Source organism: Aulonocara sp. 'chitande type north' Nkhata Bay, linkage group LG23 (assembly GCF_057382095.1).
Source record: "Aulonocara sp. 'chitande type north' Nkhata Bay isolate Kocher_YH1m ecotype deep benthic linkage group LG23, A_spYH_male_GT1.1, whole genome shotgun sequence".
Taxonomy (NCBI): Eukaryota; Metazoa; Chordata; class Actinopteri; order Cichliformes; family Cichlidae; genus Aulonocara; species Aulonocara sp. 'chitande type north' Nkhata Bay.
This window is the reverse complement of record NC_141365.1, coordinates 41,358,164-41,372,920: the sequence shown is the minus strand read 5'-3', so window position 1 is coordinate 41,372,920 and position 14,757 is coordinate 41,358,164. Positions and strand designations below refer to the sequence as shown.

General features: G+C 41.4%; 1 protein-coding gene and 1 pseudogene across 1 annotated transcript; both read right to left on the bottom strand.

The window, feature by feature from the left end:
- Positions 1-2,508: 2,508 nt before the first annotated feature.
- Positions 2,509-4,388, bottom strand: LOC147302449 (uncharacterized; annotated as a pseudogene).
- Positions 4,389-10,223: 5,835 nt separating this feature from the next.
- Positions 10,224-14,577, bottom strand: cpb2 (carboxypeptidase B2 (plasma)). The gene is made up of 11 exons (XM_086283356.1): positions 14,436-14,577; positions 14,118-14,193; positions 13,909-14,033; positions 13,710-13,818; positions 12,762-12,863; positions 12,205-12,309; positions 11,456-11,566; positions 11,277-11,373; positions 10,970-11,172; positions 10,788-10,872; positions 10,224-10,703 (listed from the first exon to the last, which is right to left on the bottom strand). The coding sequence occupies exons 1-11, from the start codon at positions 14,510-14,512 to the stop codon at positions 10,492-10,494; spliced, it is 1,302 nt and encodes a 433-aa protein (XP_086139482.1). The 5' UTR covers positions 14,513-14,577; the 3' UTR covers positions 10,224-10,491.
- Between the last annotated feature and the right edge of the window lie 180 nt (positions 14,578-14,757).

Sequence of the window (14,757 nt, the reverse complement as noted above, 5' to 3'; positions counted from 1 at the left end):
GTGTTCTGGGGGCCTCTGGATGTCTGGAGTTTTGATCTCCTCCATACCTGCTTGATACCATAGAGGACAGGGCTGTGGCTCCCCACACTCTATAGCAGATCATTGCATGGAGAAACCTTTGGAATGCAAGCATGCTGATCCACACAGGTATGCACACAGGTGTACACATGGGTATTCACAGATGCGGACTACAGCTTTCTTGGCTGCTGCCTCAAAGCACACTGTGCGCTGTCTATCTTGCGTGCTGCACAATATCGTTTATTATTTAGTAACTATTGATATCTATGACTAGCTAGTTTATTGTGATGGTGCTTTTTTTTTTTTTCTATTATTATGTTGCTCTTTGTTGTTTGCTGTCTCCCCTGTTTTGTTTTGTTTTTTCTCTCTCTCTCTCTTCCCCCCCTTCTCACCGTCTCTTCTCCCCTTTGGTTTTCTTTCTTTCTCTCCCCCTCTTTCTTTCATTCTTTCCCCCTGTCCTAAAAAAAAAAAAAAAAAAGGATGAAAAAAAAAAAAAAAAAAAGATGCCAATTTAAGAAATGCGAGTATTTAGTTTTGTGTCAGGAGAGCAGGTAATAAACTGCTCAAGTTTTGGCTTTGGCTTAATAAATTTAGGGGTCCTAGAGGAACCCTTTTGAGTGAGGTGGTGTTACGCCCCTCTGCAGCCCCTAATCTCCTCAGTGTGTTCAGCTGTTGCTAATTGGCCACACCTAGTAAGGTATAAATAAACGCATACTTGTGGCAGGCTATTCAGGAAGCTCACTAGTCGTTGCCTTTGTGGCAACAGCCATTTGAGCCAACCTGGGATGTCATTTTAAGCTAAAACCTCTTCTCACTTACACTCTGATATTCGTCTCCTTTTTTATGTTGCAGCCTCGAGCCGGGTCATAACACCTCCCCTTAAGTTTTCCAAAAAAAAACAGATAGATGATCCTCAAGTACTTAGGGAAAATATTCTGTGGAGTCATGAGACAGTTTGTGGATAGTTTGAATTCTGTTATTTGTGGTAGTGAGATCATAAATGGTCAGAGGGCCCAGTGGCGCCAGTGTCCGGCAGCCTCGCCTCTGTCAGTGTGCCCCAGGGTGGCTGTGGCTACAATGTAGCTTGCCATCACCAGTGTGTGAATGTGTGTGTGAATGGGTGGATGACTGGATATGTAAAGCGCTTTGGTGTCCTTAGGGACTAGTAAAGCGCTATATAAATACAGGCCATTTACCAAAATACAGGCCATAAAGCTAACACAGTATTTCATAAAATGAACATCAAACAATTGATGGAACCATGATTCTGCTCCGTCTGAAAATCCTGAATGCTTTTCTGGGTTCTCCATTAGGTCATAGTAGTTCACAGCCCGGGATTCCAAGCATTCTGATCAGGTACTACACTGTGACGTCGTCAGACTACATGCCACCGATTGGCTGATAAGTAGCGTCAGTTAATGAGTCATTGAGCGCCATTTGCGAAAATTAAAACTGCAATTTTTGAATTTCGGTGATTATATTTGAATCAGGGAAATTTTGCCCCATACAGTCAGAAATATTGTATTTCTGATCACTTATCAGTACATATCCTTGTTTTTACATCTATAAAAACAAAGCTGACACTTGTGAGACTTGATCAAAGGTGTAAGCATCTCAGCAGATGCCTTTGTGTCAAAGTAACTGAGGATAAAACAGAAAAACATGAAGGAGATTTTCCTGGCCTGGGATTTTATAGCAGATAACCTTAAAAATATTCTGCAGTAGATACATTTGTTCAGTACTGAAGTGAAGAAATTAGGCTTACGTGTTGGAAATTTAAAAAACAAAAACCAGTGGCAGACAGCGCTGTAAACAACGGTAGCCTGGTGGGTAATAAGCAAGCGAATAACGCAGAAAACAGACTTTTTTTATGGGAATCTATTCCTGAGAGAGAGAGACGGAGAGCTCTGCATGACGTGTGATTTTTATCGTGGTGGAGTTAAAACAGCAAAAGTAAGAGGGAATTTAAGGTGTTTATTTAATGTTTATGTGAAGCGAAACGTGAAGCTAGTTTGGATCTTCTTTTGCTGCTGGTTCAGTCAATGTTGTTTGAAGATAGATCAAACCTGCAGCTTCAGAATCTAGCGCAAAAAAGACAAACACAAAGAGCGGAGCCGCCGAAGTGTGAAAATGTTTCACTCAGTACAGTGCGCTCCAGCTGTGAGGCTCCAGCTGCTGTTATGCAGCTGATGAATTGGTAATTGTGCACTAACTGGTCCTGGTATTCTCCTAACCCCAAAGCTGTTGCTGCTGAGAAAAATGTAATTTACACAGCTGGAGAAGCAATGTACAGGAAGTACCTCCCCACTCTGCTTTTTCTGATTTCACAGTAGTCCTCCAGTCTGTCTCCCAGTCATTTTCACACATCTCCATAATGATGTTGGTGGTACAGGACCACTGTTTTATCTACTCAGACAATCACTATCAGACACGTAGTAGTAAACAAAACTAAAGTAAACAAAATCAAACATCAACATTTTTATGTATTTCAAGATTTTTATTATTTGTATTGTAATGGCTGATGGATGGTGAAGACTTTGCAATATAACTGTTGTTGTGAATATTTTCACAACAACAGTTATATTTTCACAACAACAGTTGTGAATATTTTCACAACTGTTGTTGTGAAAAAAAAAAAAACCCAACAATCAAATGACCCCCTATGAGCAAGCACATGGCGACAGTGGGAAGGAAAAACTCCCTTTTAACAGGAAGAAACCTCCAGCAGATCCAGGCTCAGGGAGGGGCGGCTATCTGCTGCAACCGGTTGGGGGGGGGGGGGGTGTTATTTATATTTTACTGCTGTTAATATTTCCACGTCTCTAACATGCGTGGTGCATAAGGTGCAACAACCTCGTGTTGCTTTTTAATAATAGGGGCACGCTGTGTTTTCTGCGGTTTAATAGGAAGAGGAGGCAGGGGTGGAAGTACATTTTTATTTGTGTTTATGTCCCACGTCTCTAACATGCGTGGTGCATAAGGTGCAACAACCTCGTGTTGCTTTTTAATAATAGGGGCACGCTGTGTTTTCTGCGGTTTAATAGGAAGAGGAGGTAGGGGTGGAAGTACATTTTTATTTGTGTTTATGTCCCACGTCTCTAATATGCGTGGTGCATAAGGTGCAACAACCTCGTGTTGCTTTTTAATAATAGGGGCACGCTGTGTTTTCTGCGGTTTAATAGGAAGAGGAGGCAGGGGTGGAAGTAAATTTTTATTTGTGTTTATGTCCCACGTCTCTAACATGCGTGGTGCATAAGGTGCAACAACCTCGTGTTGCTTTTTAATAATGGGGGCACGCTGTGTTTTCTGCGGTTTAATAGGAAGAGGAGGTAGGGGTGGAAGTACATTTTTATTTGTGTTTATGTCCCACGTCTCTAACATGCGTGGTGCATAAGGTGCAACAACCTCGTGTTGCTTTTTAATAATGGGGGCACGCTGTGTTTTCTGCGGTTTAATAGGAAGAGGAGGTAGGGGTGGAAGTACATTTTTATTTGTGTTTATGTCCCACGTCTCTAACATGCGTGGTGCATAAGGTGCAACAACCTCGTGTTGCTTTTTAATAATAGGGGCACGCTGTGTTTTCTGCGGTTTAATAGGAAGAGGAGGTAGGGGTGGAAGTACATTTTTATTTGTGTTTATGTCCCACGTCTCTAACATGCGTGGTGCATAAGGTGCAACAACCTCGTGTTGCTTTTTAATAATGGGGGCACGCTGTGTTTTCTGCGGTTTAATAGGAAGAGGAGGTAGGGGTGGAAGTACATTTTTATTTGTGTTTATGTCCCACGTCTCTAACATGCGTGGTGCATAAGGTGCAACAACCTCGTGTTGCTTTTTAATAATAGGGGCACGCTGTGTTTTCTGCGGTTTAATAGGAAGAGGAGGCAGGGGTGGGATTAAATTCTTAGCTGGTGAGTCTTTAGCTACAGACACAACCCTATTTGATTTATTAACAAACAGGCATTCCGTTTTAGGTGCTGTTTGTTCTGAGCTGCTCCGTTGCTGACAACGGAAGAAACCAACCCGATCACTACTCCCAGCCTCACCCCACTCCCGACTTACCCTTTGTACGTCCCGCACTCTCTCTGTCGTTGGTCGGATTGTGTGCTCCCAGCCGTTGTGGAGTGATGGGAGCGTTGCAACCCTGACGCATTTTTTCTCCTTTTTTGTGGCTTCTTTTTCAGCCCGCAATTCTTCAGTTGTGCAAACCTTTGCACGGGAAACGTGATCGTTAGCTCTACCATAAACGTGAGACATATTTAATAACGGTTGACTTTCAGCAGTATTTTAGACTCAGCGATACTTTAGACGGACCAACTTTGGAGTGCACTGGTGTAGAGTGTCGCCAAGGCTCTATTTATGCTATTTGGGAGCTCCTTCGAAGCACCTTTGTTGTGACGTTGCAAAGGCCTTTGATGTGACGTTGCAAAGGCCTTTGATCTGTCCGAGCTTAAGCCCCGCCCCCGTTGTCTGTGACGGTTCTCAGGCTGTGGCAGGGTCTGCACGCTTGAAGTACGCGCACTACGTACGGTGCGTACTATAAGTACGAGACGTGCGGAAGTGAGAGGCTTGTGAAATGGGACGGTCTAGTCTCCGTCGCGCTTCCCAGGTTGCCTAGCAACCATGATACTAACTGCTGGAAACGTGTCATACAACTTTGTTTGACAGAAATGAAGGAGAACATATTTTGTTCATTTGTTTGTTTGTTTCTACAAGAGCTTTGTGTGATTTGATAAGTATCTGAGGCTGAGACCACAGGACAGTAAAACATGATTTTTGGGCTTCATTTCTGTACTGAACAGTCATTTAAGATTAGTTAGTAAATAAGAATTAGCTAATGTTGTTCATGAGACTAAAGTCATATCACTTTGGTCATGTAAATATAATATGGCCAATATTATAGTTATTATATTAATCATTATTAGCTATTACAGCAGTGAACATGAACTCTGTGTCAAATACTGAGCCTCAGTACAGATTCAAGTTGCAGTTATTTATGTCTTATCACCTTAAATCTTCACTCAAAGACAAGTATCTTTGACAGTGCATATATAGGTGTATCATATATAGGAGACAAATGTTGTTCCTTCAGTATGTTGGCATTACTAAATTTGGCTCATTGCTTACATACATTTATAAAAAGAAAATGTACAAGCTGTGATAACTGTTTCTGATAAAATGAAGAGTAGACTGATATATTAAATATTCCTTTATTGGGTGAGAAAATCAGACCATGTCATAACTGCTTTAAGTCATACAGAATAGATATCAGAGCCTTAAACAGGCTGGCTTCTGCTAAATGGGTCAAACTGGGCAGAAGTACATTTATTTTTAGGTCCATTCTGCTGCTGATACATACAAACCGGATTGCAAAAAAGTTGGGACACTAAACAAATTGTGAATAAAAACTGAATGCAATGATGTGGAGATGGCAAATGTCAATATTTTATTCAGAATAGAACGTAGATGACAGATCAAACGTTTAATCCGAGAAAATGTATCATTTCAAAGGAAAAATATGTTGATTTAAAATTACACGGTGTCAACAAATCCCAAAAAACTTGGGACAAGTAGCAATAAGAGGCTGGAAAAAGTAAATTTGAGCATAACGAAGAGCTGGAAGACCAATTAACACTGATTAGGTTAATTGGCAACATGATTGGGTATAAAAAGAGCTTCTCAGAGTGGCAGTGTCTCTCAGAAGCCAAGATGGGTAGAGGATCACCAATTCCCACAATGTTGCGCAGAAAGACAGTGGAGCAATATCAGAAAGGTGTTACCCAGCGAAAAATTGCAAAGACTTTGCAGTTATCATCATCAACTGTGCATAACATCATCTGAAGATTCAGAGAATCTGGAACAATCTCTGTGCGTAAGAGTCAAGGGCGTAAACCCATACTGGATGCTCCGGGCCCTTAAACGACACTGCACCACAAACAGGAATGCTACTGTAAAGGAAATCACAGAATGGGCTCAGGAATACTTCCAGAAACCATTGTCAGTGAACACAATCCACCGTGCCATCCGCCGTTGCCAGCTGAAACTCTACAGTGCAAAGAAGAAGCCATTTCTAAGCAAGATCCACAAGCTCAGGCGTTTTCACTGGGCCAGGGATCATTTCAAATGGAGTGTGGCAAAATGGAAGACTGTTCTGTGGTCAGACGAGTCACGATTCGAAGTTCTTTTTGGAAATGTGGGACGCCATGTCATCCGGACCAAAGAGGACAAGGACAACCCAAGTTGTTATCAACGCTCAGTTCAGAAGCCTGCATCTCTGATGGTATGGGGTGGCATGAGTGCGTGTGGCATGGGCAGCTTGCATGTCTGGAAAGGCACCATCAATGCAGAAAAATATATTCAGGTTCTAGAACAATATATGCTCCCATCCAGACGTCATCTCTTTCAGGGAAGACCCTGTATTTTTCAACAAGATAATGCCAGACCACATTCTGCATCAATCACAACATCATGGCTGCGTAGGAGAAGGATCCGGGTACTGTCTGCAGTCCAGATCTTTCACCTATAGAGAACATTTGGCGCATCATAAAGAAGAAGGTGCGACAAAGAAGGCCCAAGACGATTGAACAGTTAGAGGCCTGTATTAGACAAGAATGGGAGAGCATTCCTATTTCTAAACTTGAGAAACTGGTCTCCTCGGTCCCCAGACGTCTGTTGAGTGTTGTAAGAAGAAGGGGAGATGCCACACAGTGGTGAAAATGGCCTTGTCCCAACTTTTTTGGGATTTGTTGACACCATGACATTTTGTATCACCATATTTTTCCCTTAAAATGATCAATTTTCTCAGTTTCAACTTTTGTTCTGTGATTTACGTTCTATTCTGAATAAAATATTGACATTTGCCATCTCCACGTCGTTGCATTCAGTTTTTATTCACAATTTGTTTAGTGTCCCAACTTTTTTGGAATCCGGTTTGTACTTTAGGTTTCTGAATATTAAACTTGTTGCTGCCTTTCATAGTGTGTAACTTGAAGGCCCTGAGTACTTTCTCCCATGATGATTTTTAGTGCTATCATCTAGTTCTGATTGTGGTTCTGTCTTGGTTAAGTCCTCAGTAGTCCTGATTTTGAACTGTTGTAGTCCTGTTTTAATTCTGGATCAGTTCTGGGTCTGGTTGAATTGGGGTTTAGTCCCTGTGTCTTGATACAGCCCTGACCTTGTTCTGCCTCGCTGCTTAATTAAAAAACTAGTTTAAGGTGTCCTGCACATGTGATATATATTTTTCCCTATATGAAGTCATTCTTTTTTGAACAAAACTCAAAACAGAGCCTATTAATCTTTCAGTCATTTCTACACCCCCCCCCCCCAAAAAAAAAAAAAGAAAAAGAAAAATCCCACATGCATACTACCCTTTGGGCTAAGCCCCGGGTGTTTCAAATGTCTGGCTCCGCCTCTGCAGACTATCACCAAAAAAGAATAAACAAATTAAATTGCTGCACATTTTGTAGAATAACATTTTAAGATTATTTAAAAAATAAAATAATGTAATGATATGTTTATTATGAAAAGCAGATGTTTTGTTAAGACATTTTCAGATAAAATAAGTACAAAATCAACTCAAAATGCTCCCACATGACAGAACCTCCTCTCTTCCTCGCTGGCTCCATATCTCTCAACCTCCTACTAGACCTCCTACTACAATCCTTCTTCCCATCATTAAGCATTAAACAGCCAAAGAACTACAAGGGAAATGAACACGGTCGACAGCTGCCAGGCAGAAAAGGAATCATCAAATGTGATCCAACAGCTAATCTAGATTGATTAACTCTACATGTCTGTGACCAAGATGAACTTAAACATGCCAAATGACACTGAACAGTTGGTGGAATTCACAAGCAATACACACAAGTGTAATATTTTCCACAAAGAAGTCCTTACTACACCTGCCTAAAATGAATTTCTTTGACAGTACTCATTGGATTGATGTTACTCACAACAACAGGAAGATCTGAGAAACTCATTGTGTGTTTATAATAGTCTAAATGACTTTTGGAGCCATTTATAAGAAAGTGTGGGGTCAAAAGTTCAAACAGTTGTACATAAACACAAATCCTCCCAATGTGTCATTAATTTGCCATAAGAGGAAATTAATTAGGACGATAAGGAACAATCGATTGGCATGATTGAGCAAGACCTCGTACATTGTCAGCGGCCACAGTAGTCTGGGTAACAACCCAAACTGGAAGCACCAGAGCTTCAGTTTCCCTGGGAGTGCAGTGTTGTTAATCCGCCTGAGGTCATTAGCCATGTTCTGCCTTAGTTGTTCAAGTTGCCAGGTATCACTGAGGTCTGCATTATACCACCGTCCCAGGCTCTTGATGGAATTGGTCACCCAATCAACACCCACAGGTTAACAGGGACGAAACTGGTGGAAGATTGTGTGACAGAAAGTCTCTGTGCTCAGCCAATGGAAAGCCTTTCCACAGGCTGAGAGAACATTTATCAATAAAACATATTAAAATACTTCTCTGAATGTAATAAACTAACTGGTGATAGTAAAAAACACAGGCCTTTTCCGCAGTGCCACGGCGCCGTGATCCCAGCCACCATCGATGAGTCGGAGGCCCTCAGGAGAATCAGTGTGGGCGCGGGAGATTCCGTCGGTCAGTCGGGAACTATCGCCTGGATGCTGAAGGTCCTAGTAGCCAGGAGAATGCAATGCGTTTCTTCTGCGAGTGAGCAGTAATCCTTCGCGGCCAGCAGCGGGGAGCTGTGGCCTAAACCCTTCATCCCTCTGTGACCTCATTTACACCAGAGTTCAGATACTGGCATAAATGATGTATAGTGTCACACCAATAGTCCCAACATCAGTGGCATCACTAAAGTTGCCAGGTGAGTTTATAAATAGAACCCATGACATGGAGCAGGTACTGCTGTTTTGGACAAAAGGAGATGACACAATGGGCAATTGCATAGGTAGGAGTGATCCAGACCCAATGCAGACAACTGTAATGGACATTCATAATCACAGCTGTACCTGCTGCAACTGTAACAGACAAGGTCTTTTCCTCCATTCGCAGACGCTGAAGACCCCACAAGGCCCCCAGTGTCCGCACTCACGGGAGAAGACACCGTAACAGACACTAGACATGTGGCTGTGGCTCTCCTCCTGAGACACAACTAACCCTGAGTAATTTATATATAGATTGGTGGTTCAATCCCTGCCTTTATTCCTGTATGCATGCTGTCTTTGTGGATATTCTAGATGTCAGTGACCTCTTTACTCATCTGTTTCTTTAGATTGTGGTATGATGCATTGCTTTTTGAGATCTACTTCACTTTGTCAGAGATGTTCTGTGTGAGTGATTTCTTGATTCGACAGGTCTGGTAGTAATCAGGCCCGAGTGTTTGATGATTTGAAATATTTCAGTGTGACAAATATGCAAAAAAAGAAGTTGGGAGGAGATCAAATACTTCAGGAAGAGCTCAGCGGCCCACACCTCACTGCACATCAATGGATGTGATGTGAGATGGTCAACAATGTGAAGTTCTTGGGTGTGCACATGTCAGATGACCACCACCATCACGAAGAAAGCCCAACAACATCTTCACTTTCTTCGGAAGCTGAAGAAGGCCAGTCTGCTTCCTCCCACCCTCCCATCCTTTTACCAGGGAAAGAAGTCTCTGCAGCGGCTAGTGAGGACAGCAGACAGGATCATTGGAGGCCCTCTCCCACCCATCTCCCCCCTCCACATAATGCTATATTTGCATATTTTACATCTTGCACATGTCTTTGTTTCGTCTTGTCCACAATATCCTGACCATCACTTGAACCTGGTATTCAATAATAACTGCACAACATCTCACTTCACTGTAACTGCACATGATCACTTTGTATTGTCTTTTGTCCTGTCCTTGTTTATCACACATTCTTATAAATGCACCATGGGGGGCTTGAGGTGAAACAGCATTTCAATACGCTGAATACTGTGTATATTTTTGTATTGACAATAAAGACCTTGAATCTTGAAATAGGTCTAAAATAAGCCAAGGTGTCACAGGAGCTTAGCTTATTTAGTTGGACTAATCTATTTAAATTTGAAAATTGTGGCATTACAGCAGGATGGCATGGTTGCCATGACAAATACTTTCATTTTAAAAGACTAAAACATTGGTATAAAATTAATATTAGTATTAATAGTAAGAAAAAGTGTTTTTCATATTATGAAATTAAATTACAGAGAAGTTGATTTTCTATGGATCATGTTTTATTCAGGGTAAGTACATCATTAACACCATTACATATTTTTTCTACTTCTTTTAAAACAGTTTTTCTGTCAACTAATGTTTTTGGATCCATACATTTCAGTTCCACTCAATCTCTGCAAGACAGACGTTATGTTAGAGGACTCCAGAAACAGAAATACCACAAATAACAGCTGTGCTGAACACAGGTTACAAGTTAACTGATCCTCAAGTGAAACTACAAAATTTGTTTAGTTACAATCACAAAACTGCTTAGATCGTGTGATGGTTTGCCGGAGCTTGTGTTTTCTCCAAAACCTTGACAGCAATGGTCTTGACCGCAAGCAGCGCTTCGTTGCAGGCCCCGGATATGTGAGAAGGTGGTAACAGGAAGCCGTATTCCCCACGGTCCTGGAGCTCAAACGTAAAGGAGTATTTGATGCCAAGTTTGTACGCCCAGTCGTCAGAGCCGCCAGAACATGGGTCTGAAGAAAGAATAGAAACACTCACACATTCAAGTTACAGTGACTTTGCTTTAAAAAAACGAAAAAGAAAAAAGGCTGTCTTACATAATGTGGCTGCTCCAGGACCATATGTGTAGGTGTTCCTGTAATATCGTTTGATCCTCTGGGCAGCTTCTTGGACCATCTCAAGCTTATGAACAATGTGTGTTCACAGAGGTTTAGACACAACAGTTGAATAAGTCTTTCACTGCTGTTGGATAGACTCGTGGATCATCCAGACTACTCACCAAATCGTTGTGGTTCTCCGCTTGATCAAAGGTGTAGGAATATGGGAAGATGAACATCTGGGAGTAGGAGTGGATGGTGATGTAGAGTTGAACTGTGTCCTTGTGTCTGCGCAGGAAGTTGGCCACAGCCTGCGCCTCGGGCTCAGACTCAGGAAACGGCCCGCAGTTGATTTCCTCACAAGGATTTTGAGAGGATCCCTTAACTGGGCACAACAGCGACACGTGACCTTGTGGAAGCTACAGAGACCCTTGCATGATCAACGAGTGCGTCCACACATGAGAAAAAAAAAGGGAAAGGAAAACTTACTGCCCCAATCAACATCAAAGTTTCTGTTGAGGTCAACGCCAACGCAAAAACCCGACTTACTGATGGAACGGTTCTTCCTCCACCACCTTCTCTTAATCTGAAAAATAAAAATAAGGAAAAATCATACATCTATTTAAAATGACTTCTTTTACATTGAAAAAATGATTCTGAGTTCTTACTGCCGTCCACGTGTATTTGTATCCATCAGGATTCATCACAGGCAGGACGTAGACATCCATGCTGTCCAGGATGCGAGTAATTTCCGAGTTTTGCTGATAAAATGACAAAGACTGACGGACAGATGGCGGAGCGTTCATGAAACTGCTCCGAGAGAGAGCAGACTCCATTGCATTTACAACAAAGAGCATTTAGAGAGCTCAACTCCCCATCAAAGGCAAGGGCTAAAATAAAGTTTGATGTCAGCATTGTCAATATGGAAATCTAGTGTAGTGTATTAGTCTTTTTCTGTCATTGTGAAATTATACGTCTTCATTTGTTGCTTTAAGTTTGGAGATGATCCAGTGGAAACTAAAGCTTTTTCATAAAGCTTCATTGGATGTGATCCTGACCTTTGACCTATGACCTTGACGCAGTACATACTAAAATGGTGTATTGTATTGAACCCATATGATTGGAACTTTGGCTTCTATAGGATAATGTATTGTGATCCATAAGAAGCTGTGGGTAATATACAGTTTTGAATGACTTTCACATTTGGTGTGACCGTGGGGTTGACCAGATTAGCACCAAAATTAAATCATCTTGAGCTGTTACTGGTATCTACCATCAAACAAAATTTGAAAATGATATCTTGAACACTGTGGTGACTAGAAACTGCTAACAAAAAAACAGACAGACGAACAAACAAATGTAATCGATTACAGAGAACAGAGAACAAACGCAGACACCGCAGCTCAGTTGGACTCACGTGGTGCACAAACCACAAGCAGAAAGCCGGAGAGATCCACTCTCTTGCGTGGATCCCACAGTCAATCCACATGGCTTTCCTATTTGGCCTGTCATTGAAAGACAGCTGAGAAAAAAAGAGGCCATACACATGAAACTGTGCTCAGGAAGTAAACTGAGCTGTCAACACTGAACACTTTACAGCTTAAAGTATGTTTAATGGGATAAACAATGTTGATTATTTACCCCTATAAGTGTACAAAGAGTAAAAAAAAAAGGTCTGTGAGTGTTAAACATAAGGTTCGAGGGCCAAAATTAGCCCAGCAAAAGACTCCAACCCAGCCCACTGGATGGCTTTGGAAAATCTGATGGAGGGCATACATTTTAGACTTTTAACTGCATTTTCTTAACAATACCAAAGTAATTAAGTAATACATAATCAATGAAATGACAGAAATGTTCCTGGGTTTTTTTTCTTACCATGATCTGTTTTCTGTGAATGAACAAAAACTTTCTGTTTTGTAAATATGGGACAGTCTTATCATTCCTACAAGTTCAAGTTGACGGATGCAGCTTTACCTTGAGAACGTATAGCGGCCGCTTCTCGTATGAAGAACCAATAAGGATGGCTTTCACTGTTCTGGGGTTGTCTTGTGCAGTTCTGTTAATCCAGTCATAAATCTACAATGGAGACGGCGTACGTGGTTGTAAGCTGTAATATAGTATAACATACAGGGTAGCTGTGCATTTCCATGTAATCTAAAACAACAGCTCTGTGATAAACGGTGGCTGTGAAGTTTAGAATATCCTAATAAAACTACTGTGCGAAGTTGAAGAAAATATAAAAAATATCGGCAGCCCATCATCATCATCGTCACTAAACATGCTTAAAGCGGACTTATTATTCATCCAATCCGAACTGTCTATCCAACCTGTCTTAGGCCAAGAGGCAGAGGACGCTCTGGACAGCTCGCCAATCTATCGCAGGGCTACCAAGAAGAGAACATTCACACTGACATTTACACCTATGGGCAATTTAGAATCACCAATTAACCTAACCTCACTGTATCCCTCTAAACTATTTGGCAAATGTACAATGATTCAGCACATAAATCATAACATGCTGCTCTCCCCTGCATAACCTTTATAGGTTAAAAGTATAAGTATCAGTATTGGTATCGGCAATACTGCTCTTGATTTACTTGGTATCGGATCGTCACCAAAATTTGCAGTATGACACATCACTAATGGTCACAGCTCTGGCTGTGAACTCCACCCACCTGCCATTCAAATCTTTTGTTCACATGGGGCAGCCAACCAGAAGAAAGCTGGCTTAAATGGATGGGGTGGAGTTAAGTGATGAACCAATGGGGAGCACCAAGGCCCAGAATAAGGCTGATAGGGATTATATCGAACTGTGACCAATGAAAAGCTACTCTAGCAGAGGCTGAAAACAAAACTACAGAGCTGAAAATGAGCACATCAGGACTCCTTTCAATCTCATTCTTTTAAATAGGAAATGTATACCTCCTCAAGGGTGTGATATCTCTCATAAAAAGTTGAACCGCTTCGTGGGTCAGTGGAGTCATTCTTCATCTGCATTTCGGTCAGCACATTAGGATTAGCCAGTAAGACCCTAAAATAAACATGCAAACACAAATGATTCACTTGGAATGAAATGTGACTCGATGCTTAGTGAATGGTGTGCGTGCATTAAGCAGCATACTTGTGTGTTATGCCATGTTTCTGCAGTATAGCCTTGACTGTCACAGAGCTGTTTCCAGGGACATAGAGGTGGACCTGCACTTGTGTACTGATGTACTCATTTGAAACAGGCTGCCACAGGACTGTCTGTGAGAAAATATCTGATGTAATGAATCACAGAAGTAAAAACAAAACATTACAGGTGTATGATCACTTAACTTTAATGCCTACCTCATAGTGTGTGGATACATTCCTCAAGGTGTCCACTTGTTCTTGTGTTTGTGGGGTGATTGATAGAACTTGGTCACTAAATTTAAAAAATAAAAAATACTCATGCAGTTAAGATACAGCCATATAGTACCGATCTCACTCGGTTACCCATAGGGAGTGTATTTGCATGTGTCACAATATGGTTGCAGGTATTTACACAAGAGTGTCATAACCATTTTTAAACGGTTCAAAATGAGAGTAAAGACTTATAATCTAAAAAAAAAACCAACCCAAAAACCAAAACAACCACAGACAGAAATCTCTGCTAAGATGCCTCACCTTGTTTCTGTGCAGTATCCTGGCTTCAGTAGTATGCTCAAATTCATGAAAACAAACCAAATCAAAGGAGTCGACATGATGTCAGGGTCCAGCTGGACTGGAAAAGGCAGAGATCCGCTCAAAGTATGAGGGCAGGGAGATGATATTGATTGAAACTGTGTTTATTTAGAAGTTGAACTTTACTTTTAGAGAAGAACAAGGGCACGGGTCAGCTGAGGCAGAGCCCTCTGCTTAGTTAACTGCTACTGTTACATTGTAAACAACTTTATTAACTTATGTAGTACAAATCGCAAAAATCTAAAGTAACGTCAGCTTTGCACTT